Genomic DNA, 27,942 nt, shown 5'->3' on the forward strand with positions numbered 1-27,942 from the left:
TGTAGGAAGATTTATTTCAAATTCTTAATACCTATCTTAGAAATGAACTGGTAAACATAGTTTGATAGGAAGTTTTAGAGAAAGAACAGCCACAAATCATAGGTTTATTTATATATTTTAAAAATAGCTAGGATTTCTATTCACTTTATTGTAGACCAGAATATAATATAATAAGCATTGTTGAAAGAAAACTTGTTTGGGCGCCGTGGCTCATGCCTGTAATCCTAGCACTTTGGGAGGCCGAGGTGGGCAGACTGCCTGAGCTCAGGAGTTGGAGACCAGCCTGGGCAACAGGGTGAAATCCCGTCTTTACTAAAATACAAAAAATTAGCCAGGCGTGGCGGCATGTGCTTGTTGTCTCAGCTACTTGGGAGGCTGAGGCAGGAGAATTGCTGGAACCCGGGAGGCAGAGTTTGCAGTGAGCCGAGATTGTGTCACTGCACTCCAGCCTGGCGACTGAGTAAGACTCCATCTCCAAAAAGAAAAAAAAAAGAAAAAAGAAAACTCGTTTTTTAAACGCGATTATAAATGATCTATTTTTTAGCAATATTTCACAGAATTATATTCTAATATTCTAGAAAAAAAATTGTACTAGACCTCCAAATAAGATAATTAAAAATAATACGATTCCACATAATGTATTTTTATGAAATTAAACTTCACATTAAATTTTTAATTTTGTATTATCAGAAAAAAATGTAAATATTAATTTTATTCCTATAATTTCTGATCAGTTCTTTGAAAAATTAAAATTAAACTCTCTGTAACTCTGACACCATATTATCCCAAAAAGACTAGAAGGCCAAGAGTGGTGGCAGTTCATGCTTCTAATCTCTGTGTTTTGGGATGCAGAGGTGGGAGGATTGCTTGAGGCCAGAAGTTTGAGACCAGCCTGAGCCACGTAGTGAGACTCTGTCTCTACGAAACATAAAAAATTAGCCAGTCATAGTAACATATGCCTGTGGTCCTAGCTACTTGGGAGGCTGAGATGGGAGAATCTCTTGAGTCCAGGACTTTGAAGCTGCAGTGAGCTATAATCATGCCACTGGACTCCAGCCTGGGTGATAGGCAGAGAGCCTGTCTTTTAAAAAAATAAGAACTAAAAAAAAAAAAAAAAGGCTAGGAAACAGCAGACATTATAAATCACAAATTTCTCTAATATATTATTTCTTACTAAATTTATAAATAATCTCTAAATAGCATTTGTTAGAGGTGAGACTGGGGGATTTTTACATATAGAAATGTATAATGAATACAACAAAAATCTATGTATCCACCATTGAAAATTTACAAATATTAATATTGTACTTCTGATCTTTTTATAAAATAAAAGAAATAAAACATTTTTGCTGAAGTTGCTATCACACTTTTATTGTTCCCCACATCCATTCTCCTCTCCCAGAGGTAACCAATTTTATAAATTTGATATATATTCTTCCAATGTGTGTTTATGTTTTACTACATATGTGTACTCATAAACATAGACTATACTGTGTGTGTGCTATGTGTTTTTAAAGCAACTTTGTGTTTTCAAGATCTCATCATGTTGATACATATAAATATAACTCATTCACTTTAACTTCTAAATAGCATTTTACAAGATATGACAATCTACATATCCATTCTTCTATTGATGGGCATTTTGGTTGTTTCCATTTTTTGCATTCTAAAAAATGACACAATAAAGATCTTTGTGCATGTATCCTTATATATGCATAAGAAAATATTCTGTACATTGAAAAGAGCCTAGAAGCAAGGACAGCCCAGAGGAACAACAAAAAAATCCTAATTTCTAAATATCACTCCACAGTAAAGAGAATAAGTGCTCCTTAAAGAAATGGGCCAATTCCAGGTCTGGGGCAAAAAAATTAAGGTGAACCTGTTATATATTGTGTGCCAGAAAGCAAGGAAGCACTCAGATAATTATAAGGATGTGTTTTTTTAAAAAAGGAGCCAGTTTAAAGGAGCTTTCATTAGCCAGATCTAAGCTTAAAAAGAAAAAAAGGTAAAGGATTATAACACGTTAAATAATAACAATAATTGAAACCCCTAAGTTCATAGTAATTTTTTCTTTTTTTTTTAGACAGAGTCTCACTCCATCACCCAGGCTGGAGTGTGGTGCGTGATCTCGGCTCACCAAAACCTCCACTTCCTGGATTTAAGTGATTCTCCTGTCTCAGTCTCCCAAGTAGCTGGGAGTACAGGCATGTGACATGATACCTGGCTAATTTTTTTTTTTTTTTGTATTTTTTTTAGTAGGAATGCAGTTTCACCATGTTGGCCAGGCTGATCTCGAACTCCTGACCTCAACTGATCCACCCACCTCAGCTTCCCAAAGGGCTGGATTACAGGTCTGTGAGCCACCACGCCTGGTCCATAGTCGTATTTTTTCAAAGCAGGGAGGTAAATGTCTTCTTTATAGAAAAATGACAACTAATAAATATAGAAGCAATGATGGAATTAGAAAAAACATTTCAGGCTGGGCGCGGTGGCTCAAGTCTGTAATCCCAGCACTTTGGAAGGCCGAGGTGGGTGGATCACAAGGTCAGCAGTTCGAGACCAACATGGCCAACATAGTGAGACCCTGTCTCTACTAAAAATACAAAAAATTAGCCAGGCATGGTGGCAGGCATCTGTATCTCAGTTACTTGGGAGACTGAGGCAGGAGAATCGCCTGAACCCGGGAGACAGAGGTTGCAGCGAGCTGAGATCATGCCATTGTACTCCAGCCAGGGCGACAGTGCGAGACTCTGTCTCAAAAAAAAGAAAAAAAAAGAAAGACCATTTCAAAGGTGATTCATGCAAATATCATTAATGAATGCTAAAACCACTCAGTAACAAGTTTTGGGAATGGGGGGGGTCACATACTTTGAAATTGTTAGACCGCTAATTACTTACTAATAAATAGTAAAGAGGAAAACTATCTTTACAATTTGCCTTATTTTAGTGAGGTAGAGCTTCTTTTCATGTTTACTGGCTATTCAGGTATCCTCTGATGCTCATATTCTTTGCCTATTTTTCTTTTTTTTCTTCTTTCTTTTTTTTATTTTTGAGACAGAGACACAGTCTCACTCTGTTGCCCAGCCTAGAGTGTAGCAATACAATCTCAGCTCACGGGAACCTCTGCCTTCCTGGTTCAGGTGGTTCAAGTGATTTCTGTGCCTCAGCCTCTCAAGTAGCTGGGATTACAGGTGTGCACCAACACACCCAGCTAATTTTTGTATTTTTAGTAGAGACAGGGTTTCACCATGTTGACCAGGCTAGTCTCAAACTCCTGACCTCAGGTGATCTGCCTGCCTCAGCCACCCAAAATGCTGGGATTACAAGTGTCAGCCACCATGCCCAGCTCTTTGCCTATTTTTCTGCTGACTTGTTTATGCTTTACTAATTGAGTTGTATAAATTCTTCAAATACTTTGGACATTGTAATGCAAATATCTTTACTGAGTGTGTGAGTTATATACAGGACATTTTGTATAACAAAACCTTTGATTTCGATATACTCAAATATCTGAATCTTTTTCTTTATTATTTGCATGTTTTAAGGCACATTTAATATATGCTTCCCTATTCTCAGTGTCATAAAGATAGCCTCCTATATTTTCTTCTGAACTGTGAATTTTATTCAGTTTATCTGAGGAGCTGAACAGTAAGTACGAAAACTGTTGGAAAACAATGTTAATTTTTGTTTCTAAGGGGGTTCCAGCTTTATGTGAAGTCTCCTTTCAATACCATAAATAATTGAGAGTTGCTATTTAAAACCATACATACAAAGTTATGGTTTCAGGATACCAAAAAATAAAAAATAAAAAAGAGTAAGGCATATAATCTTACGTGAGTGAACAAAGCTTCCTTCCTTAACTCTTCAGAACTGTCATTTGGAGTCCAAGCTTCAGCAAACTGCAGGAAATCCCATTTTTCCTTATCACCTTCCTCAGCCTGAATTTTTTCCTTCCTACCATTCAGTGTGCTCCCTGTAACTTGAGCCTACAAGAGGAAAAAGTAAATGAATTTTTCAGCAGTTCACCTCACAGCTGAAATTCACTAAGTAACTTGATTTTGCATTTAAATCATAAGCTACCCACTAAGAAAATCTCACTGTTCCAACATAGCATGGGCTTTATTAATATAATTATCTTTGTAAACCAAAAATAAAATTATAAGCCTCCCAACCAACTAAATGGATTCCTCCTCTTGGCAAAGAGCATTCTAAAGTAAACCTGAAACAGGCCAGGCGCAGTGGCTCATGCCTGTAATCCCAATACTTTGGGAGGCCGACGGGGGCTGATCACCTGAGGTCAGGAATTTGAGACCAGCCTGCCCAACATGGTGAAATCCCATCTCTACTAAAAATAGAAAAATTAGCCGGGCATGGTGGCAGACACCTGTGATGCCAGCTCCTTGGGAGGGTAAGGCAGGAGAATCACTTGAACTCAGGAGACGGAGGTTGCAGTAAGCTGAGATCCTGCTACCGCACTCCTGTGTGATAGAGTGAGACTCCATCTCAAAAAAGCTGACCGGCATTAACATTAAACTAGAGATCTTAAGACTGACAAAACAGATTCTTTGTAGCAATAAGACACCAACATGACAGATAGCAGGCCCTAAAACAAATGGAAACCTTTTACTCCCTAACATATTTCTTTTGTATGAAATGGCTCTGCAGAGCTCTCTCTTGTGGGGAAAATTTACATTCTGTAGAGAATACCCGTTCCTTTCCAGGTCTTCATCCTGATCCCAGAGAGAATTAACTAAGGATTCTGGCACCTTTTAAAGTCTAATAAGAGGCCAGGAGTGGTGACTCATGCCTGTAATCCCAGCACTTTGGGAGGCTGAGGTGGGCGGATCACAAGGTCAGGAGTTTGAGACCAGCCTGGTCAATATGGTGAAACCCCATCTCTACTAAAAATACAAAACTCAGCTGGGCATGGTGGTGGGCACCTGTAGTCCCAGCTGGTCAGGAGGCTGAGGCAGGAGAATTGTTTGAACCCGGGAAGCAGAGGTTGCAGTGAGCTGAGATCACGCTACTGCACTCCAGCCTAGGCGATAGAGTAAGACTCCATCTCTCAAAAAAAAAAAAAAAAAAGTCTAATAAGAAATATTTACAATCTATTCTGTCTGAAGCCTGCTACGTGCATGCTTCATCTGCCTAAGAAGAACCTTGGTCTCCACAACTCCTTATCTTAACCCAGGTATTCCAAGTCTTCAGATAAACTCTTTCAATCAACTGTCAATCAGAAAATCTTTGAATCCACCTATGATCTGGAACCAATGCCTCCCTCCACCCCACCTTGCATAAAACCAAGCTGTAGCCCAACCACCTATGGCACAAGTTCTCAGAATCTCCTGGGGCTGTGTCATGAGCCACTGTCACTCATATTTGGCTCAGAGTAAATCTCTTAAAATATTTTACAGTTTGACTCTTCATTGACATCTAGTATGTTTTCTTTTGCTTATAACAGAATATCTGAAATTGTGTAATATATAAAGAAAATGAACTTATTTCTTATGGAAGCTGAGAAGTTAAGGTTGAGGGGCCACATCTGGTGAAGGCTTCTTGCTGGTGGGTACCTGCAGAGTTCTGAGACAGCACAGGCCATCTTATGGAGAGGGGGCTGAGTGGTGCTAGCTTAGGTCTCTCTTCCTCTTCCAATAAAGCCACCGGGCCCACTCTTATGATAACCCATTAATCCCTCAATCCATGAGTGGATTAATCCATTCATGAGGGCAGAGCCCTCATGACCCAATCACCTTTTTTTCTTTTTTTTAGAAGAGGGTGGGAAAGAAGGCCAATCACCTCTTAATGGCCCACCTCTCAATACTGACACAGTGGGGATTAAGTTTCAAAGTAAGTTTTAGAGGGAACGAACATTCAAACCATAACAATAATTATCCAAAATTATAACCCATTACCCAGTCAATGGTTCCATGCTTAATGAGAAAAAGTCTAACTTGAGAAGTTATACTATTCACTTTCTTCATAAAAACCTTTATTCTAATATTTATATGCTTTGAAACTTAACCAATGTATGATTGGCCATTTTGAATATCTATATTCAGTGCTTTAAAAACACTTAATTGAAAAAAAGTGCTATGGGCTGAATGCTTGTATCCCCCCCAAATTCAGATGTTAAAATCCTAACTCCCAATGCTGGTGGTGTTCAGATGTGGGGCTTTTGGGAGGTGATTAGGTCATGAGGGTGGAGCCCTCATGAATGGGCTTAGTCCCCTATAAAAGAGACCCCAAAGAGCTTTCTTGACCTCTTTCCACAATGGGAAAGCAGTAGTCAGCAACTTGGAAGAGGGCCCTCACCAGAACTCAACCACACTGGCATCTTAATCTCAGACTTCTAGCCTCCAGAAGTGTGAGAAATAAATTTCTATTATTTATAAACTACCCAATCTATGGTACTTTGTTATGGCTGCCCAAACTAACTAACCCAGAAATCATCTAATCCTTTTTTGTTTTTGAGACACAGTCTTGCCCAGGCTGGAGTGCAATGGCGCGACATTATGTTTCCTTGCTAGCCAACCCCATCATTGTCCCTCTAATGTAGTAGAAGGGCTTAGAAGATAACAGGAATATGTGGAAATTCATGCCTCTCTTACTACAGAGGAGAGCAGGCAAGGTACTACTATTGAAGCCTTTTCTTAACTTGGTCTCTATTATTATCATCATCTTGATGTACTTAAGTATCCTTTGCCTGAAAACACTAAAACTCAGCCTCTTAACTCAATTGGCTATGGTTAATAATAAGTAACCTGCTAACTTGATTTAAATTCAAGCTTTACCTTGCGATTCAACATTCCCCACATAAGGGTGTCTAGAGTTCCATTTGCAATAAGGTAGTGAATATTCACAGAACTGCACTGGCCAATTCTGTGAGCTCGGTCTTCTGCTTGTTTTATATGTCCAGGGTCCCAATACAACTCAGCAAATACAACATGACTTGCCGCAGTAAATGTTAATCCCTAAGTGAAATAAAGCAAATAAATTGAGATGCAAATAAATTGAGAATGTAACATACAGCCATATATAATAAAGTCTTTCTGAACATGTTAAATGGAGAACACTGAAGGACTTGAAAACAAATTAGTTGTTTATTTTAGGCCAAATTAAGATTTAATTCATGAAAGGCAAATGAAGAATGTTTAATGCAACATAGCATAGCTAGGTGAACTACAAAAAACACATTTGAAAGGTATTTCAAAATTTCAAAAGTCAGCTTGATGTAAGTATATAAACGAAATCACTTTATTCTCTGATGATGAATGGATTCACATTACCACTGGAAAATCTAATAAAATACTTTATAAATGAGAATACAATTTCCAACATATGGTATCTATAGCAACTAGGCAGACAGCATTTACATCCTCTTCATTTAATTCACACTGTCATGTTATAAAGCAAGAAAAAAATGTCTCTGGTTATACCATTTTCTTCCTGTGATATTTCTCATGTTATATTCCAGAGAGCTGAAATTTACTGCCTATGTCTCAATATATACAATGCAATTGCATTTTCTGTACAACTGCATTTTCATGAATTTCAAATAGTGTGACATAAAAACATTAACTAAGTCTTGCTTTATAATCAATATATGAAATAATGCAAAACCCTCAAACTAAAAAATGTGTCAAACTAAACAATGTGTCAAAAAATGCATGACTTTAATGTTGGTAGGCTGAATGAAATGTGAACCATGCTTATGCTATAGCCATATAGCAATAAAATTACATTAGGTGGTAAACAGAAATATCTGCCATTTTTCAGAGTATTATTTAATCAATGCTGTTTGTTGTTCACACAGACCAAACTCCTGTGAGTGACTTTTGTGACTGCTATTATTTTGATATGTTATTTTCACTTAATTTTTCATGTCACATAACAAAATCATGCTAGCATTAATTAAATGGTGGTACTAGTTCTCAAGCTGAAAAATTTACTGAAAATCAGTCTCTGAAAAAGAAGTTAGAGGTAATAAAAATACAGAGACACATATTAAACTATGCTGCTATTTAGGACTGAAAATGCCACAGAATATTAGAAATAATGCAGAAACAATAAAAAGTAGTTTTTAAAGAGAGACATGTTTAATTTTATAAAAAGCATCATTTGACTATACAAGCATAAAGGGAAAATATGCTGGCAAGATCAATACCACTCTAAGCAGCTGCTAAAGTATAATGTAAGATTCACAGTACCAAGAACAAAGACCTTTCTACTTTCCTTTATTCCTATGGAGATATCAGTCCTAAAGTATATGAGTCTTGATTTATATAAGGTCTTCAGAAACAGCTTTGAATAAAATGTAAGTGCCCCATACATTATTAATTTCAAAAGGTCCTAGACTCTCCCGTCTGGCTTTCTCCTACTTAGCACCTCCCTAGCTCTAAGTACTTCATTTCTAATTCTAAGCCCTTTTTGATGATATTCTCTATGGCTGGAATAGTCTAACAGATAAATAACTCCGATTATTGGAAGGTTAACTGAACGTGAGGGAAGCATTGAGACAACCATCCTTTTGGTTAGAACTCCCAGTGAATTGTGGAACTGCTTCATCCTCATAAAAGTTTCTCTCTGTATACAATTTTATATATTTTAATTAGCTGAGTAAAAGCAGATCTTTGGCATGTATCAGCTTGGTTGAACAGCAGTATGCTCAATTACTTTTCCCTATGTTAAATATCCTAGCTTAGACATTTACAACAAAATATTTTAGAATGTTAGCAGAAAAACAGTCCAGAAGATCCCCTCTTATCTACTGTGGCAGAGACTGCCATTACTTTCCCTAATATCTATCCTTCTCTTATTCCTTTGTAACATAACACCCAATTTTTAGCGGAGCTACATGGAAAAAAGGATACTCTTCCCAGCTTCCCTTGAAATTAGGTGTGGTTGTGGGACTAACTACAAGACAGTGAGATGCAGTGTGCTTTTCTTCAGGCAGCTGCTTGGACTGCAGATATGATGAAGCTCTACCAGCCCTTTTAGATAAGAGATATTTCCTAAGAGTGGTAAAGCAGAAAGCGAGAAGGGGTGTAGGTCCTAAGGACTTTGTGCAAACATCATGCTAGGCCTGGACTGTCTACATAAGAGAATTACACTTTGTGTATTTAAGTCAGTCTTAATCTGAATTTCTGTTTACTTGCCTTCAAACCTAATCAAGTAAGTGAGGGGTTGGATATGAGACAGGTATGAGAAAAGCCTATACAAATTCAAAGGAAGGAAAAAAGGTCATGCAAAAAGATTACAATCAAATTAACTATACACTTCTTACTCTTCTTTGAAAGTATATTCTTTCAAAGACATACTTTCCTTGAAAATTTAGGAGATCTGTGTCAAAGACGTCAAGGCCTCTTTCTATTATACTTTCTGGAACTCTCTGAAGAAGAATTAATATTTATTATACAAGGCATCAAGATAGAAAATTATAAGTTTATAAACCGAAGTTATAGTGAATGGCCTTTTTTCTTATTTCAATGACATTTCATTGAAAATTTCTTACCTGGCCAGCAGCCTGAATGCTTAGGATAGCCACACGAGTGTCAGGATCCTTTTGAAACTGATTAACCAGATGTATTCTTTCTGAAGATGAAACACTTCCATCTATCCTAATGTAACGAGTCTAGCATCAACAAGGGAAATGGCAAAATTAGGACAAGCCCCTATGTACCCATCTCATTTTATATATTTTACAGCTTATTTTTACGGTCACATAACAAAATGGAACTTGGTTAAGATGACAGATTGGTAAATGTTATACAAGAAGAATCTTACCAAGTTTTTAAATAGCTTCTTATAACAATTTCTTATTTTTTTAATCTTTTAAGCTACTTGAGGGTAGAGTCTATGTCTAATTCATCTTTATCCCATCAATGCCAAGGGCAATGCCTTGTATATAGCTGAAGCTCCACATATCTTTTATGAATTAAGCTAATGCTGTCTTCAGTAAAATTCTACATAAATTGACATGCAACTTTAAACCATGGATCAGACTAACTCTAAAGTTTTAAGATCACTAATTCTAAAGTGAAAATAAAGCCAGACGTGAGAAAAGAGAAAGATGATTCTGCCCACAAATTATGGATTCATGAAGAGTAGTACATTTATTTCTGAAATATCTCAAATATTAACTGGGAAAATAGAGCTTCATTTATTTTTTTATTTTTTTGAGACGGAGTCTTGCTCTGTCGCCCAGGCTGGACTATAGTGGCGCGATCTCTGCTCACTGCAAGCTCCACCTCCCGGGTTCACACCATTCTCCTGCCTCAGCCTCCCGAGCAGCTGGGATTACAGGCGCCTGCCACCATGCGTGTCTAATTTTTTGTATTTTTAGTAGAGACGGGGTTTCACAGTGTTAGCCAGGATGGTCTCCATCTCCTGACCTCGTGATCCGCCCGCCTCGTTGCGCCCAGCCAGAAAACAGAGCTTTTAATCTATCGTTTGAATTCTGGTTTTACACATTATTAAACTTAAAAGAAATATGTGATACGGTCTCTCCAGTGAGGTGGGGCACTGATGCAACCACACACATTTTTAAAAAGCAGGGAAACAGGCCGGGCGCGGTGGCTCACGCCTGTAATCCCAGCACTTTGGGAGGCCGAGGCGGGCGGATCACAAGGTCAGGAGATCGGGACCACGGTGAAACCCCATCTCTACTAAAAATACAAAAAAAAAAAAAAAAAAAAAAATTAGCCCGGCGCGGTGGCGGGCGCCTGTAGTCCCAGCTACTCGGGAGGCTGAGGCAGGAGAATGATGTGAACCCGGGAGGCAGAGCTTGCAGTGAGCCGAGATCGCGCCACTGCACTCCAGCCTGGGCGACAGAGCGAGACTCCGCCTCAAAAAAAAAAAAAAGTAGGGAAACATTAAGTGTTAAACTGAACACTGCTGTCTTTAAGAATGATTTGAGTTGAGAAAAGGGGGTTATCACTATGTTAGAATAGCTAAAAATAAGTCATTATCCAACTTCTAAAAATAGTCCTAAATTTCAAAAAACCTTATTCATATATGTACTGCTATAGAAAATATAGCCTTAAATAGTTGGAACATATGAATATTCACTTTTATAAGGGAATATCCAAGTTAATTATTAAAGAGAATGTCCCGTATTAATGTTCTGTCCTCAAAGAGCAAGTATACGTTGACCAATGAACCATTTAATAGCCATTAAGGAAGATTATAAAATCCTCTGAGGGTCTTTCTAAAGAAAATACATTGTCAGGGTAGGGAGAGTTGGGGAAAAATTCACCTCCAACCCTATAAATATCTTTTTTTTCTTTTTGAGAAGAAGTTTCGTTCTTATTGCCAAGGCTGGAGTGCAGTGGCGGGATTTCAGCTCACTGCAACCTCTGCCTCCTCCTAGGTTCAAGCGATTCTCCTGCCTCAGTCTCCCGAGTAGCTGCGATTACAGGCATGTGCCACCACGCCTGGCTAATTCTGTATTTTTAGTAGAGACGGGGTTTCTCCATGTTGGTCAGGCTGGTCTGGAACTCCCGACCTCAGGTGATCCGCTCCCCTCGGCCTCCCAAAGTGCTGGGATTACAGGTGTGAGCCACCGCACCAGGCCTATATCTACATTTTTTTTTTTTTTTTTTTTTTTTTTGAGACGGAGTCTCGCTCTGTCGCCCAGGCTGGAGTGCAGTGGCCAGATCTCAGCTCACTGCAAGCTCCGCCTCCTGGGTTCACGCCATTCTCCTGCCTCAGCCTCCCGAGTAGCTGGGATTACAGGCGCCCGCCAACTCACCCAGCTAGTTTTTTGTATTTTTAGTAGAGACAGGGTTTTGCCGTATTAGCCAGGATGGTCTCGATCTCCTGACCTCGTGATCCACCCGTCTCGGCCTCCCAAAGTGCTGGGATTACAGGCTTGAGCCACCGCGCCCGGCCCTATATCTACATTTTTAACTCTTAGTAAAGCTAAATGGGATTCTAAACATATCAGTAAAATGGATGTAAGAAAAAAAGACTACCATACTTCGAATCGATCCCAGTAGTTTTAAGGTACAATGGAATCAGAATAAGAAAAATATTAGGAATCTAATTTCTTGCCCAATCATTTAAAAAATATTAAGGTTAATTAACTCTTAGAGGGTGTTTTTCAGAAACTATATAATCAGTGAGAAAGTACCTTTTAATGTACAGCACTTTATTATAACTCTTCCTATGGAGGAAATACTAGGAGTATTTCTTTGGTAATATTAATGAACATATTAACTAATGTTTAAACAATGTATGCTAAGTTTTTATCTTTGGTAGAAACAAAGGAAGATGTTGCCACTCACTGGTGGACTACTGGCAATCAAGGTAGACCTAAGAAGATGCAGTAAAGCCACATGGCTTGATGGAGCTAACCTGATAAATTACTTGGGCCATATGTTTCAAATACATCTACACTAAATTTTAGTAATCATTTTCCATACACTGCCTGGAAGTTTAAATGGTATGACTGCAGTTGGGTACTAACATTGGCCAAATTCATTCTTTCTTTCCTCTCTATGTCACCCACATTCAAAGGCCACCATGCAGGTAAATAGAAAGTCTAACATTTAACCACCTACACCACTCTAAAATGGTATATCCAGGAACAAAAATGAAATTCACATTATAGCCTATCAGGCAGCATATCTTTAATCAATCCAGATAATTTGGTCAGTGGAAAATTATGAGATCAGTTAAGAAAAGAGAAAATTTAATAGTATATCATCATATAATACTAATATAATTTTCAAGAAAATGTGTAATAATTTATATACCATCATCTAAAGAAGACAAAAACTCCTCAATTATGAGACTACAACTGAAGTTTAGTATAGTAAAAATATGCATTCTAAAAAGTATTTAATTAAAAAATAGCAACATACCTTATTTTCGATGACTGCTTCTGTGCAAGCTTGGAGCATGCTTAAATGGTGAGCAAAAACCAGAAATTTAAGTGAATCATTCTGAAGCATCATCTTAATATAATCCTTTACAGCACCTGCCTAAATATTAAAAGGTAAACCTTATTAGTGTCATAAAAGTGATTATTTAAAATTTGTCACTTTTAATAAAGTGGCTTGAAAATCAGTAAATATGAACTTTTAGCTGCACTGTTCTCTAGGTAGCCTAAGGAAGTAGAAGCCCACATATAAGGAAAATGTTGAAGAAGAGGGATAAGAAGGGAAAAACCTGAGCAGTTAAACGAGAAGAAGACAAGAATTAGAAGAATTAAAAAACAACACAACAATGGGTTTCAACGGAAAGGAGGTAGTCAAGTAGGCTATGACCAAGAAGGAGTTGGCAGTTTTGTTTAGAAGGTGATTTTCAAAAAAGTTTACATATAAGACTAAGTAGGACAGAGTTAAGGAGAAAATAGAGAGCAAAAAAATCAGATGAAGAGCACTTTTTTTTTTTTTTAAAGGGAAGACTGAAAAGAGTAAGGTTTAAGGAAAGTTGTTTTGTTTTTGTTTTTGTTTTTTTACTTAAGAAACTTAGGTAGACTTACAAATAGGCAGTTCAAGGAGCACACAGATTAAGATAAATGGAAATGAGGTCATTTAGTGTATCTCTGGGATGGAGAAGGTTCCAGAAGAGGCTGGAGTGATGGGATGAAGACAACAGTAGTGAGGTCTGAGAGAACAGGGGGACATATAGAACAATTGTGAGGTAGAAGGAAGAAAATTTAAAAGTTCAGATTAATAGGTAACTTGAGGCCAAGTTACTTAGTAAGAGTGAAAAATCAATTTGGTATGAAATAAATAGGAATTAAAGAGGATCGCATGAATTAAGTTTAAAATATGAATATATGTATCTTTTAACTTTTAAAAATCTGGTTATTTAGAACTTTTGGAAAAAGATACCAGGCTGACCACATTTAACTTCTGCTCTATCTCAATGCTATGTTTAAAAGATATCTAAGTGTAGAGGGACAAAGAGAACTGGAGAAAAGTCAATAGCAACAAAAGTTTGGAAGCTAAGAAGTACATAATGACTGACAACTGATTAACCAATCTCACAGATCCTAAACTGGCTATGGAAAATGGAGAAGCACTTGATTTATGCTGCGGTCATCTAAAAAGGTTCAGAAAATGACACCTCTGGAATGGGGACAGGTGTGGCTAGAAGGACCTGCTGAAATAATGTTTAAGTAGTTGATTATGTACAATACTGCCTTCTCTCTACCTATGCCATACAATAGGTAACTACTATAACCATTCTGGTAGAAAACTACAGACTTATTCTCTGGAGTGGATAAAATAGAGGGTATTTGGATGGAGGAATCCTATATTGATGATAAGTATATCCTACAAAATTCATGGGGATTACATGAAAGTTACAAAATAAATGCTGAGATCTGCCCCTCTCTCCCGTCTTCTTACCCCTATACTTCCCAAAACAGAAACAGGCTTATGTCCTTCAGGCAAGAGAGCAGAATCATATAAAGTGATTCTTTTCTAAGGAATCTGACCAGCCAAGAGAAAAAACTAAAGATACTGCTATCAGGGGTTTCCCAAGGAGACATCCCATTCAGAACACCCTTTATTGAAGGCCATAGTCTATAAATCATATACATGTGCAGAGCTTCTAGTCAGTGGTTAGTGTCTTTCTTGTAAATACAAGCAACCAACCAAAGATCAATAGATATTTGTAGAAAGCAACATGTATGAACAGATCAAATATACAGAGCTAAGAAAACTGGAAGAGATTGCATTTATAAAACAAGACCATTTTCCAGGAAAAAAAAAAAAAGAGAGATATAAAGAGGAGAAAAAAGTACTCTCAGAAATGAAAAATATAATAGCAGAAATGGATAATTCATTGGTTACTAAGCTAAGGAAATCTCCCAGAAAGTAGACAGAAAATATATAGGCCAGGCATGGTGGCTCACGCCTGTAATCCCAGCACTTTGGGAGGCCAAGGCGGGCGGATCACTCGAGGTCAGGAGTTCAAGACCAGCCTGGCCAACATGGTGAAAGCCCATCTCTACCAAAAATACAAAAATTAGCCAGGCGTGTTGGCACGTGCCTGTAATCCCAGCTACTTGGGAGGCCAAGGCAGGAGAATCGCTTGAACCTGGGAGGTGGAGGTTGCAGTGAGCCGAGATTATGTCACTGCTCTCCAGCCTGGACAACAGAGTGAGACTCTGTCTCAAAAAAAAAAAAAAAGAAATATAAAATATAAAATAATTAGGGGATCAGGTCATGAGGGCAATGTATGAAAATATAGGCATAATAAAAGTCTCAGAAAACAAACAGAGAAAAAAAACCAACAAAAATAATCAAAGAAATAAAGTTCTACATAACTGAAAGGCATGAGTTTCCAAAATGAAAAATGGAAAAGACCCACTTCGTGTCTTTCACAATGAATGAAAACAGACCCAGAGGCTCATTATCAAGAAATTTTAGAACACTGGGACACAGAAATGATTCTATAAGCTTCCAGAAAGGGAAGAAAAGATTTCATAGAATCAAAATAGAGTAACAATTCTGAATTGTATTGGATTTCTCAATACCAATACCAGAAATGAGAGAAAATGATTTCCCTAAATTTTATATCCAGCTAATTAAAAATCAGATAGAATAATAATATTTTCAAATATGCAAGGAATGCAAATAATTTGCTTCCAATATACCATTTCTTGGGAGGCTACTGGAGAAAATCCTCCAACAAAACAAGGAAGTAAACAAAAAAAGAAAATAATATAAAGGAAAGAGGTGAAAATCTCTAGGATGAGAGCTCTGCAGCAGGCCTAAAGACTAACAGTTCAGACTGGAGCTAATCAGAAGGAACCAGGGGAAATTTCTTTGAGAAGATGAGATTAATACAATGCTTAATGTTTAAAGATAATGGGAGGAGGTTAAATAACTAGGGGAAACTTTGAGGATGAATTAGTGACAACTACACAGAAAACTAATAAAAGAAGAAAATAAAAATGTTTATAATTATTAATGCCAAAGAAAATAAAATGAATTGTGGAAGAAAACATATCCATAGCATATATTTCACCTGTAAATGTCGTAAATATGGTTCTAATAATAAACATGGTGCATACTGATCAAGCCAAAATTGGTAATAAGTTGCTATAAAATCAGTAAAACTATGATTATCACTTTCATGGAAGGAGGGAAATAACAGAAAGGGCTAAAATTTTATCTTCCGTATTAAGAAGGCAACTGATGACAGCTAAAATTACAAAGCAAATAGTAATACAAACCAAGCAGCAATATAAGTATGGTGTTGAGGGATTTGAAGTAAATACTAAAAAAAAAAAAAAAATCAACTGAAAGAAAAGAAGGTTGTTGCCTTTGGGAAATAAGGTTAGAGGACTGTTATTTTTTGGATCTCTGGTCATTAAACTATGATACTATGTAGGTTTGGTAATAAAAAATTATAAAGAAGGCATTTCAAAACTGAAAAATACCTACTTAAAATTCATATATATGACTATAAAGTCACATGACAGATTCTGCAAATGACATTTTGCATGTCTAAGTTTTCTAAACCACAGAAATTCATCATACAATGAGAGAAGGGGCTGTTAAGAACTTTAGCCTTGGATTTCAGTGCCTTGCAAAGTGGAAATGAAGTACTGTCAAAACAAGGAGCTATAAATTCTGGATATGTTGTCATGGCAACTGAACCATTTTAATAAAGTGCATGTTTGCCTAAAGAGCTATATTTACTGTGATAAGCCTTTCAAAATGTACATGTCAAGATGGAGTACTTTTAAGGTACCTTCATTACTATCCAGTCCAGATTTACAAACTATATAATTGCTAAACCTCTAGTCTCAGATGGATTCCCCCTCCTCTTCCCAAGTGAGCAATTTTTGTTAGAGTCTCCTCCACTGATATCACCTGCTTCCATCATGACCAGAGATGCTGATGCCAAAGTTCAAGCCCCCTTTTCCCACTCCTTTCCACTAGTGCTTCAAAAAGGTTTATGGTTCCTAACATTATTATAAAGCTCAATTACATAACTGGCTAAATAGGCTCTTAGGACTAACAAAGCAACTTAACCATCATTTGTGATACTGCTTTTTAGGAGAAAATGTGTTTAGTATAGCAAAACATCAAAAGTTACAAATGAACTTTTGGGATTCTCTTAGGTTCTTAAGCTGGGGATTACACAGATTTTCATTTTAAAATGTACTATGCATGCATTCTAACTATTTTGATTTTATCCTAATAAAAACTATCACTGCATTGTCAGATTTGAAATTATCTGAACAGGAATTTGTTTCCAAACGATCTTAAGCACATAGTATGTGGAATGGCAGGTTCTCATAATAATTAACATCTTGGTTATGCTGGTTCAGGCTTCACAGAAGTTGCAGAAAATGCATGTGTTCAAAACTCTATTTTATTTTACTAGAATTGATCTGTTAGTAATGAGCCTGTTAGTCGAAGGTCTAATTTAAGTAATTAACTATACATTATATCTTATTTAAAAAAATGCAGGCCAGGTGCGGTTGCTCACGCCTGTAATCCCAGCACTTTGGGAGGCCGAGGTGGGAGGATCACCTGAGGTCTGGAGTTAGGGACCAGCCTCACCAACATGGAGAAACCCTGTCTCTACTGAAAATATAAAATTAGCCAGGCGTGATGGCGCATGCCTGTGGTCCAGCTACTCGGGAGGCTGAGGCGGGAGAACCGTTTGAGCCCAGGAGGTAGAGGTTGCGGTGACCTGAGATTGCGCCATTGCACTCCAGCCTGAGCAACAAGAGCAAATCTCCATCTCAAAATAAATAAATAAAATAAAATAAAATAAAATACAACAATAAAGAGAATATTCATTTTTTTTTTTCAGTGAAGTGGTACACATCTTACTTTCTGAGGTAAAAGTAGTTAAAGAAAAATCTATATTGCACTAAAGAACTGATAAAAGTTATTTGATTTCAAATTGTTGGCTTTTAATCAAATAAAAAGAAAAAAAAGACAGACAAAAACATCAAAACTGAACTATGACAAAGACTCTCCTTTGATCTAACTTTAGTTAGGCTCTCCTGAGCCCTCTGTGCAACTAAGCCTTCACCTTGGTCCTCTGTGTCCATTCTATCCTTGCCAGGCCTGCATAGCCCAGTCTTATAAGAACCCTACTAAGTCATTTCAGTGAAAATCCCCCCACTCTTGATATTGGATCTAGTTCCTCATTCCGTACCTTTGGATGTATAAAGCCTTGGCCTGTCTTTAGCAAGAATCTCCTTCAGGTCTCCTCTTAGTAATTTTCCATTCATCAACTCTCTCAACCTACTTGCTGGCTATAAACCTCTACTTGTCCTTGTATTTGGAATTGAGCTCAACCTCTCTCGCCTATTGCAAAACAGTTGACCTCTATACTGCAATAGTCTTGAGCAGTCTTCCCTACTGTTTTAACAAGTCAGAATAATCTTTTCTTTAACAGCTGTAACTTACAGCTAAGAGAGTGTGAGCACAAAGAAAGCTTCCCTTTAAGTCCTGAAGTCCTCAGAACCCAGTCAAATGACAGTTTTGTTCAGATATCGCATGACCTTTTAAACTCTTTTTTTTTAAAGCTCTTTTAATGTCTTCTTAGTCACAGGTGAATTGTGATTGGTCTAAGCAAACCTAGCATTTTCATTTCCCCTGCAAATGATTCTGACTAATATGACACCTGAGGAGTCTGCTGGGGGTTTCAAAGAAACATCCTCCCTGACAAAGGCACTCTTAGGAACACTTTTCCTTGCTTTAGACATTATGGGCTGCACTTCATATCTGATATCCTGGAATGCAGCAGTCATCTTGGGGCTATAATAGGAGCTGTTGAGGGCAAGCAGCGAACTGGGTCAGACAACAAAAGACAGAAGAACCTAGGTTCTCTCTCTTTTTTAAAAAATAGCTTCATTGTGATATAATTCCCATGCCATAAAATTCACTCTTTTAAGTGTACAATTCAATGGCTTTTAGTACATTTGCAGAATTGTGTATCATCACAACAATCACAACCTAACAATGTTAGGACCTTTTCATTACCCTAAAAAGAATTCCTTTACCTCTCAGCTGTCATACCCCAGTTCCCCTTCCCCATCATTTCAGCTCTAGGTGAACACTAATTAACTTTCTGTCTCTATGGATTTGACTCTTTTGGACATTCCATATAAATGGAATCATATATGTGTTTTCTGAGACAGCTTCTTTAACTTAGTGTAATGGTTTCCAATCCATGTTGTAGCATACATCAGCACTTCACTTATTTTTTAATGTCAAATAATATTCCACTGTACGAATATATATGCATTTTATTTATCCATTCATCAGTTGATATACTCTCTTATTTTTATTCATTTATCTAGCTCACCTTATACTGTTCCTTAATAACTTATTTCTTTTGTAACAGTTGATTTACTTTCTATCCTTTAAAATTATCTTAAATAAGCAGAGGCAAGTACCAAAGTAAAAGAGAATATGCATTGTTTATTTACTCCTTGCCTAGCTTCTGCAGCTCACCACAAAAGGAAGGCTAGACATTGTCTTCCAGTATCCCTTCCCCCTTTGCCGATAGTTTTTAATTTAGAAACGTTTTCATCAGCCTGAAAAAACATTTTCAAATCTGTTAGTAAACATTTTGAAATCTGATAGGAGACAGCCTTCAGGAGAAGACTAGCAGTTTCCATACCATAATGTCAGGGCTTTGAACATTTTTACAGAACCTCATGCCCAAATTTTCCCAAAGAAACAATAATTTCACTTCAAAAGATGGTTCCAGTGAACTATCAAAAGTATTATTTTCTTATCTCAAAGAATGTTTTACTTCCTTATAAATATATCTGCAAATACAAATCTAATACCTCTAATACATTTAATCTTTTGACACTGATGGAGTTCCACAAGCGGCACACTGAAGGGTATATGGGATACAATACCCTGTGAAAAAGGTAATTCCAATTTAATATCTTAACCAACATAATTTAAAAAAAAAACCCTGGGATCCTAAATCTTTCCGTAAGGTTTTCAGAACAAGTTATAATAAAGCAATCATTATCAATCAATCAATCAATCAATGAATCAATCAACTTGGCAAGGATACATGAGACAGCATTCCTAAGAATGACATAATTCCATTTACCCAAAATTTACCCAAATTTTGACAAAGTAAAGCCAATACTATTATGAACTTTAAGAAAGTTATTTTCGTGGAAGTTTGATCATAAAAGTCATTGATCAAAACAGCTAATCTAGGCCTGACACAGTGACACATGGCTATAATCCCAGCACTTTGGGAGGCTGGGGCAGGAGGACTGCTCAAGCCCAGGAGTTTGAGACCAGCCTGGGCAACATAGTGGGAGCCTGTATCTACAAAAAATTTAAAAATTAGCCAGGTGTGGTGGCATGTGCCTGTCTGTACTCCCAGCTACTTGGGAGGCTGGGGCAGAAGGACTGCTTGAGCCTGGGAGGTTGAGGCTGCAGTGAGCTGTGATTGTGTCACTGCACTTCAGCCTGGGTGACAGAGTGAGGCCCTGTCTCAAACAAACAAAACAGCTAATCTAATTCTTTTAAAACTGAATTCAATTATTAAAAACATTCTTGATTTATTTCTAAACTCCATCCACTAGTCATGGCAATAAGTACAGAATAAACCTTATTTGGTGAGGTTTATTTATCTATTTGTTCATGAATAAACCTTATTTGGGTGTTAAAAATCAAAACACATAGAATGTACAGACTTTAAAGTCTGCATCTTTTCCATGCCTATTCAGGGGTGTTGAAAAATCACTAATAGGGAGCCAGGCATGATGGCTCATGCCTGTAGTCCCAGCTAGTCATTAGGCTGTGGTGGGAGGACAGCTTGAGCCTGGAAGTTAGAGGATGCAGTGAGCCACGATCACACCACTGCACTGCAGCCTGGACAACAGAGCAAGACTCTGACCCTTAAAAAAATCACTAATAGAAAAATAGGTAACACATTAATCCAGGGCCATTAACAAATATTATGTCTATTTAGCTATCCTTGTAGAATGATGGCTAAGCACATGGACTCTGGAGCCAGACAGTCTGGGTTTGAATACTAACTCCATCATTTACAATGTGAGAGACACTGAGAGTCACTTAATCTCTGTGGTTTAATTTTCTCATCTATAAAAGAAGATAAAAGTACCTATACTGCATAGGGTTGTGGTGAAAATTAAATAAGTTAGTCCATGAAATATGTTTGGATTAGTGCTTGGCACATAGTGGACATTATAAAGGTATTAGCTCCTATTATTAGCATATTTCTCCAGTAAACTGCAAAAACTATTTCAACATCATAACCTATGACTCCCAGCTCTCAAACCACCCCTTGCCCAAAGAAAATAGAATCACATCTGAGAATTCTGTTACCTTTCCTTACTTTACTCATCCTCACTTCCTTTCCTTTTGTAACAAGAGAGGTTATTTCTTCTTTTTTTTTTTTTCTTGAGACAGAGTTTTGCTCTTGTTGCCTAGGCTGGAGTGCAATGGTGCAATCTTGGCTCACTGCAACCTCCGCCTCCCGGGTTCAAGCAATTATCCTGCCTCAGCCTCCTAAGCAGCTGGGATTACAGGCATGCACCACCACGCCTGGCTAATTGAGTATTTTTAGTAGAGACGGGGTTTCTCCATGTTGGTAAGGCTGGTCTGCTTGAACTCCTGGCCTCAGGTGATCTGCCCGCCTTGGCCTCCCAAAGTGCTGGGATTACAGGCGTGAGCCACCGTGCCTGGCAGAGAGGTTATTTCTTCTTTTTCTATGGTAAACTCCTCTATTTGTGATTCCAACCTACCCATTCTTGCCACCTCAAAAACCTTACAACACTCCTTCTCAAGTGGATTTATTTCCTTATCTTTAATAAAGCCTTCCTCCATGCCACATCTCCATATGGTTAATATACTCTTTTATCCTCTAAAATGGTAACATTATTTTATTTGCACTGTATTGATTATTGCTGACTATTTCCTGCTAATGAAGAGGAGGCAGAGTGTCCCCAATTCAGAGCCAGAGATCCTTTCCGAAACTACAGAAATGGCACAAGAAGAAGCGCTCTTCAGTCTCATATCTTCCCAGACCCTGTGCGGCAGGGAATATTGCAGTGGCCTCATTATACCTCACTGCATATTATAAATAGGATTCCACCTGTGCTAAGCTGCTGAGGCAATTAAAGAGGAAACACACTTTGTGCATAATGGAAACGTGTTTAAAGTAATTTGCCTTCTGGAAAGTTGTTAAGGCACGAAGGAATGCTGCCATCCCTCTAGTGACAAGAAATTTTAAATTATGGGTTGGCTTTAATCCTTTTCATAGAAAAATAACTGGCATTTCTCCCAAAATGGTTTCTTCTAAAAACGAGGCATTGTTGTGATGTACCTGTTGTAATGTACTTGAATTGAGAGATGGCCAGACCATACGTAACACAGGTATCTGGTTTTTTTTCTAGGAAAGTATTATGCTGATCACAAATCTGAAGAATGTGTTCATTTTCATCCATTGTATTCTCAACATATATTACAAAGCAACAAAAACAATGACATAGAAGAAAAGTAATTCTCCTAATTATTGGAGATTCTCCACTAATTGACTTTGTACTGGTAACATTGATTATTTTTGGTTCATTCCTTTGTTTACTATTTATCATCATTATTTTTAAAAAAAGTTCCATTGTTTTATTTTATTTTTATTTATTTATTTTTATTTTAATAGGTTTTTGGGGAAACAGGTGGTGTTTGGTTACATGGATAAGTTCTTTAGGTGTGATTTCTGAGATTATGGTGCGCCCATCACCTGGGCAGTGTACACTGCACCCAGTGTGCAGTCTTTTCTCTCTTACACCCCTCTCACCCTTCCCCCACGTCCCAAAAGTCCCATTGTATCATTCTTATGCCTTTGCATTTTCTTTTTCTTTTTGAGAGGGAGTCTCGCTTTGTCACCCAGGCTGGAGTGCAGTGGTGCAACCTCGGCTCACTGCAACCTCCAAATCCTGGGTTCACGCAATTCTCCTTCCTCAATCTCCTGAGTATCTGGGACTACAGGCACACGCCACTACACCCGGCTAATTTTTGTATTTTTAGTAGAGACGGGGTTTCACCATATTGTCCAGACTGGTCTCAAACTCCTAGCCTCAAGTGATCTGCCTGCCTTGGCCTCCTGAAGTGTTGGGATTACAGGCGTGAGCCACTGCACTCGGCCTTATTTTTTGATTTTTAAATGATAGCCATTCTTGCAGGAACAAGGTGGTGTTATACTGTGGTTTTAATTTGCATTTCCCTGATAATAGGTGATGATGAGCATTTTTTCATGTTTTTTTGGCCATTTGCATATCTTCTTTGAGAATTGTCTATTCATGTACTTAGCCCACTTTTTGATGGGATTATTATTATTTTTTTTCTTGCTGACTTGTTTGCATTTCTTATAGATTCTGGCTATTAGTCCTTTGTTGGAGGCATGGTTTGTGAAGATTTTCTCCCACTCTGTGGGTTGTCTGTTTACTCTGCTGACTGTTCCTTTTGCTGTGCAGAAGCTTTTTAATTTATTTAAGTCTCATCTATTTATCTTTGTTTTTGTTGTATTTGCTTTTGGGTTCTTGGTCATGAGCTCTTTGCCTAGGCCAATGTCTAGAAGGGGTTTTCCAGTGTTATCTTCTAGAATTTTTATTGTTTCAGGTCAGATTTAAGTATTTGATCCATCTTGAGTTGATCTATGTATAAGGTGAGAGATGAGGATCCAGTTTCATTCTCCTACGTGTGGCTTGCCAATTATCCCAGCACCATTTATTTGAATAGAATGTTCTTTCCCCACTTTATCTTTCCGTTTGCTTTGTCGAAGATCAGCTGGCTGTAATTATTTGGCGTTATTTCTGGGTTCTCTATTCTGTACCATTGGTCTATGTGCCCATTTTTACACAAGTACCATGCTGTTTTGGTGACTACAACCTTATTGTACAGTTCAAAGTCATGTAATGTGATGCCTCTGGATTTGTTCTTTTTGCTTAGTCCTGCTTTGGCTACGAGGAGATTTTTTGGTTTCATACGAATTTTAGGATTGTTTTTTCTAGTTCTGTGAGGAATGATGATGGTTATTTCAATGGGAATTGCATTGAATTTGTTGATTGTTTTTGGCCATATGATTATTTTCACAATATTGATTCTACCCATCCATGAGCATGGGATGTGTTGACGTGTTTCCATTAGTTTGTGTCGTCTGTGATTTCCTTCAGCAGTGTTTTGTAGTTTTCCTCGTAGAGGTCTTTCGGGTCCTTGGTTAGGTATATTTCTTTCCTTTTTTTTTTTTTTTTGCAGCTACTGTAAAAGGGCTTCAGTTCTTGACTTGATTCTTGGCTTGGTCACTGTTAGTGTATAGCAGTGCTACTGATTTGTGTACATTGATTTTGTATCCTGAAACTTTACTGAATTCATTTATCAGATCTAGGAGCTCTCTGGATGAGTCTTTAGGGTTTTCTGGGTATACAATCATATCACTGGTGAACCATGACAGTTTGACTTTCTCTTTACTGACATGGATGCCCTTTATTTCTTTCTCTTGTCCGACTGCTCTGGCTAGGACTTTCAGTACTATGTTGAATATAAGTGGTCAAAGTGGGCATCCTTGCCTTGTTTCAGTTTGCAGGGGGAATGCTTTCAACTTTTCCCCATTCAGTATAATGTTGGCTGTGGGTTTGTCATAGATGGCTTTTATCTTAAAATATGTTCCCTCTATGACGATTTTCTGAAGGTTTTAATCACAAAAGGATGCTGGATTTTGTCAAATGTCTTTTCTGCATCTATCGAGATGATCAGGTAATTTTTGTTTTTAATTCTATTTATGTGATGTATAACATTTATTGGCCTGTGTGTGTTAAGCCATCCCAGCATCCCCAATATGAAATCCACTTGATCATAGTGGATTATCTTTTTGATATACTGTTGGATTTGGGTTAGCTAGTATTTTGTTGAGGATTTTTGCATCTGTGTTCATTAGAAATACTGGTCTGTAGTTTTCATTTTTTGTTATATCCTTTCCTGGTTTTGGTGTTAGGGTGATACTGCTTTCGTAGAATGATTTAGGGAGGATCCCCGCTTTGTCTTTTGGAATAGTTTCAATAGGATTGGTACCAATTCTTTGGAAGTCTGATAGAATTCAGTTGTGAATCCATGTAGTCCTGAACTTTTTTTTGTCGGCAATTTTTAAATTATCATTTCAATGTTGCTGCTTGTTATTGGTCTGTTCAGAGTCTCTATTTCTTCCTGGTTTAATCTAGGAGGGTTGTGTAATTCCAGGAATTTATCCATGTCTTCTAGGTTTTCTAGTTTGTGCACATAAAGGTGTTAACAGCAGCCATGAATAATCATTTGTATTTCTGTGGTATCGGTTGTAGTATCTCCTGTTTCATTTCTAATTGAGCCTACTTGGATCTTCTCTCTTTTCTTGGTTAGCCTCACTAATGGTCTATCAACTTTATTTATATTTTTAAAGAACTTGTTTGTGTGTGTGTATGTTGTTTCAATTTCATTTACTTCTGCTCTTTTATTTCTTTTCTTCTGCTGGGTTTGGGTCTGGTTTGTTCTTGTTTTTCTAGTTTCTTTAGCTACGACCTTAGATTGTCTTATTAGTGCTTTTTCAGAGTTTTTGATGCAGACATTTAATGCTATGATGTTTCCTCTTAGCACTTTTTTTGCTGTATCCTAGAGGTTTTGATAGGTTGTGTCACTATTATCATTCAGTTCAAGGAATTTGTAAATTTCAATCTTGATTTTATTGTTGACTCAGTGATCGTTCAGGAACAGACTATTTAATTTTCATATATCTGCATGGTTTTGAGGATTTCTTTGTAGTTGATTTCTTTTTTAGTTTTTAAGACAAAGTCTCACTCTATTGCTCGGGCTGGAGTGTAGTGGCGCAATCTCGGCTCACTGCAACCTCTGCTGCCCAGGTTCAAGCGATTCTCCTGCCTCAGCCTCCTGAGCAGCTGGGATTATAGGTGCCTGCCACTGCGCCTGGCTAATTTTTGCAGTTTTAGTAGAGATGGGGTTTTGCCATGTTGGCCAGGCCGGTCTTGAACTCCCGAACTTATGATCTACCCACCTCAGTATCCCACAGTGCTGGGATTACAGGCATGAGTCACTATGCCCAGCTCTGGAGTTGATTTATAATTTTATTCCACTGTGGTCTGACAGAGTACTTGATATACTTTGATTTTTTGGCTGGGTTTGGTGGCTTATGCCTGTAATCGTAGCATTTTGGGAGGCTAAGTCAGGTGAATCACTTGAGGTCTGAAGGTCAAGATCAGTCTAGCCAATATAGTGAGACCCCGTCTCTACTAAAAATACAAAAATTAGCTGGGAGTGGCGGAGCATGCCTGTAATCTCAGCTTCACAGGAGGCTAAGGCAGGAAAATCGCTTGAACCCAAGAGGCGGAGGTTGTGGTGAGTCGAGACTGTGCCACTGCACTCCAGCGTGGGCAACAGAGCAAGACCCCGTCTCAAAAACAAAAACAAAAACATTTGATTTTCTGAAATTTATTAAGGCTTGTTTTGTGGCCTATCATATGGTCTATCTTAGAGAATGTTCATATGCTGATGAATATAATGTATATTCTACAGTTGTTGGGTAGAATGTTTTCTAAATATCTGTTAAGTCCTTTTGTTCTAGGGTACAACTGCAGAATGTTATGTACGTATCTGTTATGTCCATTTATTCTAGGGTATAGTTTAAATCCACTGTTTCTTTGTTGACTTTCTGTCTTGATGACCTGTCTAGTGCTGTCAGTGGAGTACTGAAGTCCCCCTCTATTGTGTTGCAGTCTATCTAATTTCTTAGGTCTAGCAGTAATTGTTTCAAAAGTTTGGGAGCTGCAGTGTTAGGTGCATATGTATTTAGGATTGTGATATCTTCCTGTAGGACTAGTCCTTTCATCATTATATAATGTCCCTCTTTGTCTCTTTTAACTGTTGTTGCTTTAAAGTCTGTTTTTTTTCTGACATAAAGATAGCTACTCCTGCTCACTTTTGGTGTCCATTTACATGGACTATCTTTTTACACCCCTTTACCTTAAGTTTATGTGAATCCTTATGTGTTAGGTGAGTCTCCTAAAGACAGCAGAGACTTGGTTGATGAATTCTTCTTTTTTTTGAGACTATCTTGCTGTGTTGCCCAGGCTGGAGTGCAGTGGTGCAATCTCAGCTCACTGTAAGCTCCACCTCCCGGGTTCACACCATTCTCCTGCTTCAGCCTCCAGAGTAGCTGGGACTACAGGTGGCCACCACCACACCGGGTTAATTTTTTTTTTTTTTTTGTATTTGTATTTTTAGTAGAGACAGGGTTTCACCGTGTTAGCCACGATGGTCTTGATCTCCTGACCTCATGATCTGCCTGCCTCGGCCTCCCAAAGTGCTGGGATTACAGGCGTGAGCCACCGTGCCCAGCCTGATGAATTCTTATTCATTCTGCCATTCTGTATCATTTAAGTGCAGCATTTAGGCCATTTACAGTCAATGTCAGTATTGAGATGTGAGGTACTATTCTATTAACAGTGCTAGTTGTTGCCTGAATACCTTGGGTTTGGTTTTTTGGGTTTTTTTTTCTTCCCCCTCCCATTGTGTCATTGTTTTATAGGCCCTGTGAGATTTATGCTTTAAGGAGGTTCTGTTTTGGTGTATTTCAAGGATTTGATTCAAGATTTAGTTTCACGATCTTTTTGCGATGAATTTCCTGGGTGTTCTTTGAATTTCTTATATTTGGATGTCTAGATCTCTAACAAGGTCAGGGATGGTTTCCTTGATTATTCCCTGAAATAAGTTTTCCAAACTTTTAGACTTTTCTTCTTCCTAGGGAACAACAATTATTCTGTCACCCAGGCTGGAGTGTAGTGGTGTGTTCTTGGCTCACTGCAACCTCTGCCCCCCAGGTTCAAGCCATTCTCATGCCTCAGCCTCCCGAGTAGCTGGGATTACAGGTGCATACCACTGCACCCGGATAATTTTTTGTATTTTTAGTAGA

The 27,942-nt window shown here is 37.9% G+C and overlaps 1 protein-coding gene across 10 annotated transcripts in view; it reads right to left on the reverse strand.

Moving 5' to 3' along the window:
• The window catches only part of ZRANB3 (zinc finger RANBP2-type containing 3), a 317,061-nt gene that overhangs the window by 58,293 nt on the left and 230,826 nt on the right, over positions 1–27,942 (reverse strand). For all 10 annotated transcript variants that reach the window (XM_007964848.3, XM_007964840.3, XM_007964841.3 and 7 more), the window contains 4 exons: positions 12,864–12,983; positions 9,512–9,631; positions 6,792–6,971; positions 3,834–3,986 (listed from right to left, as the gene is read on the reverse strand). In XM_007964848.3, the coding sequence (XP_007963039.3) occupies positions 3,834–3,986; positions 6,792–6,971; positions 9,512–9,631; positions 12,864–12,983 (573 nt within the window). The remainder of the gene's footprint in view (positions 1–3,833; positions 3,987–6,791; positions 6,972–9,511; positions 9,632–12,863; positions 12,984–27,942) is intronic.

The sequence above is a fragment of the Chlorocebus sabaeus genome, chromosome 10 (genome assembly GCF_047675955.1).
Source record: "Chlorocebus sabaeus isolate Y175 chromosome 10, mChlSab1.0.hap1, whole genome shotgun sequence".
Taxonomy (NCBI): Eukaryota; Metazoa; Chordata; class Mammalia; order Primates; family Cercopithecidae; genus Chlorocebus; species Chlorocebus sabaeus.